General features: G+C 33.6%; 1 protein-coding gene across 1 annotated transcript; it reads right to left on the bottom strand.

Annotated features, from left to right (window-relative positions):
* Window positions 1-1,016: 1,016 nt before the first annotated feature.
* LOC110035401 (protein trichome birefringence-like 5) lies at window positions 1,017-2,251 on the bottom strand. The gene is made up of 3 exons (XM_020739635.1): window positions 1,906-2,251; window positions 1,648-1,806; window positions 1,017-1,574 (listed from the first exon to the last, which is right to left on the bottom strand). Exons 1-3 carry the CDS (start codon window positions 2,004-2,006, stop codon window positions 1,253-1,255), a joined length of 582 nt encoding a protein of 193 aa, XP_020595294.1. The 5' UTR covers window positions 2,007-2,251; the 3' UTR covers window positions 1,017-1,252.
* Window positions 2,252-2,418: the final 167 nt, after the last annotated feature.

Below are 2,418 nucleotides of genomic sequence, written 5' to 3'. Positions count from 1 at the left end.
TACCTCGTTCTATCTAATAGTTCTATTAGTGGCAATGTGAGAGGCCAAAAGTTGGTTTCAAATAAGGTAGTTTTTTCAATGGGTTGAACCGTCTTCTTAACATTAGGGTTTAAAGTATTTAAATTTCGAAGGTGAATTCTAAACACCAAAGCTATGATTTATGATCCTGTAAAGAAATCATAACCCTATAGTTGAAGTTGAAGTTTGACCGCTTCAAATAAGTTAACATCCTTCAGGAATAAACTTAAATTAGGAAAAGTGTTAAAATAGATTGGCCTGTGGCACAGACTAGTTTCTATAACTCCCATGAGAGATTGAGCCCGATTAAGGCATCGACAATCCTTCAAGCAAACAAGTATTAATGCATTTAAACCTTCTAAGGTGAGAGGTTTGAATTTGCAATTTGAATGAGACCAATATGAATATATTTGAATACTCTCATATATCTCTATGGGTCTTCTTCCATTAATAGATAGATTGTTTTATCAATCTGATCAATTGTGTTCTATTGTTCTACAATTTTAATAGAAATCTATACTTTGATCAAGGCTCATATTCTGTAAATAAGGGATTTATCCATTTTAGGAATAGATCATCTATTAAGATCTTCCTCATTAAGATGGTCTGTCATTTCGACATTCTTAATGAATTGACTATGCCTCAGGAGGAGACTCTCATCAAAATTGAAGTAACTGAAATAATTAAAATTTGTGATAAATAATTATAAACTATTTATTAAATTAAAAATGAAATAAGCATTTAAGTTTGGTGGTGAAATTTTTAGTGTCATATATAATGGTAAAGAGTTTACCAAAATCTGGGGCAATTGCTACCAAATCTCTCTTAATTTTATAATGATTTTAAGTATTTTTAAAAACAAGTTAATTTATTTATAATAAGAATAAAAACATACAAAAACAGACACTAAATATATATATTTTTAAATAAAAAACAAAAAAAATAAAAAAATAAAAGTAATCCCAAATAAGCACTAGACATTTTTAATTTGAATAACTGAAATTCAGAGAACCTCAAGCTGGTTCCACCCACTTTCACCAAAAAGAATAATCAGTTACACAATCCTAATCACTAGCGCTAAATTAGCTTGCATCCAAACAACAAAACAATGGCATTCTAACAATCAGCACAATCCTAGCAGTTTTCATATTAAGAAATCACTTGCTTATTAATCTTGATGGACATTAAACAAAACAATGGAGTAACTTTACCATGAATTCGCCATGAATTTTTCTCATGTCTGCTCCAGAACAAGAGTTGCATATATTAACTCATTCCATGTATCAGGAACTCCAGGGAGGCACCAATGGCTGCAGTCCTGTCTTCTCTTAGAGACTCTTTCTCCTTCCATCATCCTCTTGCCATAAATAGAAGGATGAGCATCTTTGCGGAAGTTGGTTAGCTTAGTCACATTCAAGAGAATTATGGGAAAATTCATTTTTTCAATTACACCCTCAACAATCTTCATTTTCAAAGGATAGTTGTCAATGATAGATCCACTAAAGGCAGGGGATTTCTCTCCATGACACGTACCGCCGGAATCCCAATCGCCACCCCTAGTTAAGAAAATTTTCATTAATTGAACTTTTATGAAAATATCAAACTATGAAGGCATGGAGATAGTGTAACCTGAAATGAGCTGTAGAGTATCCACGGTAAAAAATCAATTTTTTTGAAGGATTCATGTTACTGTCTATCCACCTTCCCCAAGTTTGCAAGGACTTCTTAAAAGCTTCTGTTGCATCAAATTGTGGATAGACAACATCTCCTTCCTTATAATAGTCCTTCCTGAGCAAAAAAAGGCAAGTGATTTTAGATTTAGTATTATTATAAACATGTCCGAGAAGGATCATCGGAACAAAAGCAAAATTAAGAGGAAGAATTTACCCCCTTGATGTTTTTCCATGGGTCCACCAGTGGCCGGTGTTGAAAACCAATATATCAGCCCTCTTCCAACGAGGGGCGGACTTGCAAATGCGATCTATCATGAGAATTGGACTGGTATTACCCTTTTGGTTGGCACGCTTTCCCTCTCTAACAAGAAAGTGGGACCGAACAAAGCTTATTGTACAGTTATAATCCTGGGAAAATTAATAAAGTTATCAGAATGAGAAATGTGTCAAAATAATCCTCCAGACTTTTTGCAGGGGTCAATGAGAGAAGTGCCAAAATGTTCTTGGATTCTTTGCAAGTGGATCATTTTAGAGCCCGAGTTACAAAAGTATTAATTTAGACCCCGACTTTTTTATTACGAGTTGAAATAGTCTTCAGAAAGGACTATTTTAAGTCACATTGAAATAATATAGAGACTAGTTTGACACTTCTATAAATTCTAGGACTAAAATAGCCACTTTAAATAATCGGGGGACAAGTTTGGCACTTCCCTCCAATCAGAAAAAA

The sequence above is a fragment of the Phalaenopsis equestris genome, unplaced genomic scaffold (assembly GCF_001263595.1).
Source record: "Phalaenopsis equestris unplaced genomic scaffold, ASM126359v1 Scaffold197614, whole genome shotgun sequence".
NCBI classification, from domain to species: domain Eukaryota; kingdom Viridiplantae; phylum Streptophyta; class Magnoliopsida; order Asparagales; family Orchidaceae; genus Phalaenopsis; species Phalaenopsis equestris.
This window is presented reverse-complemented; position numbering and strand designations above follow the sequence as displayed.

Coding starts and splice junctions, on each gene's coding strand:
- LOC110035401 (XM_020739635.1), bottom strand. CDS start 2,006: ATGATAGATCGCATTTGCAAGTCCGCCCCTCGTTGGAAGAGGGCTGAT. Junction 1,807..1,905: donor CATGGAAAAACATCAAGGGG/GTAAATTCTTCC, acceptor TTTTTTGCTCAG/GAAGGACTATTATAAGGAAG. Junction 1,575..1,647: donor TACTCTACAGCTCATTTCAG/GTTACACTATCT, acceptor TTTCTTAACTAG/GGGTGGCGATTGGGATTCCG.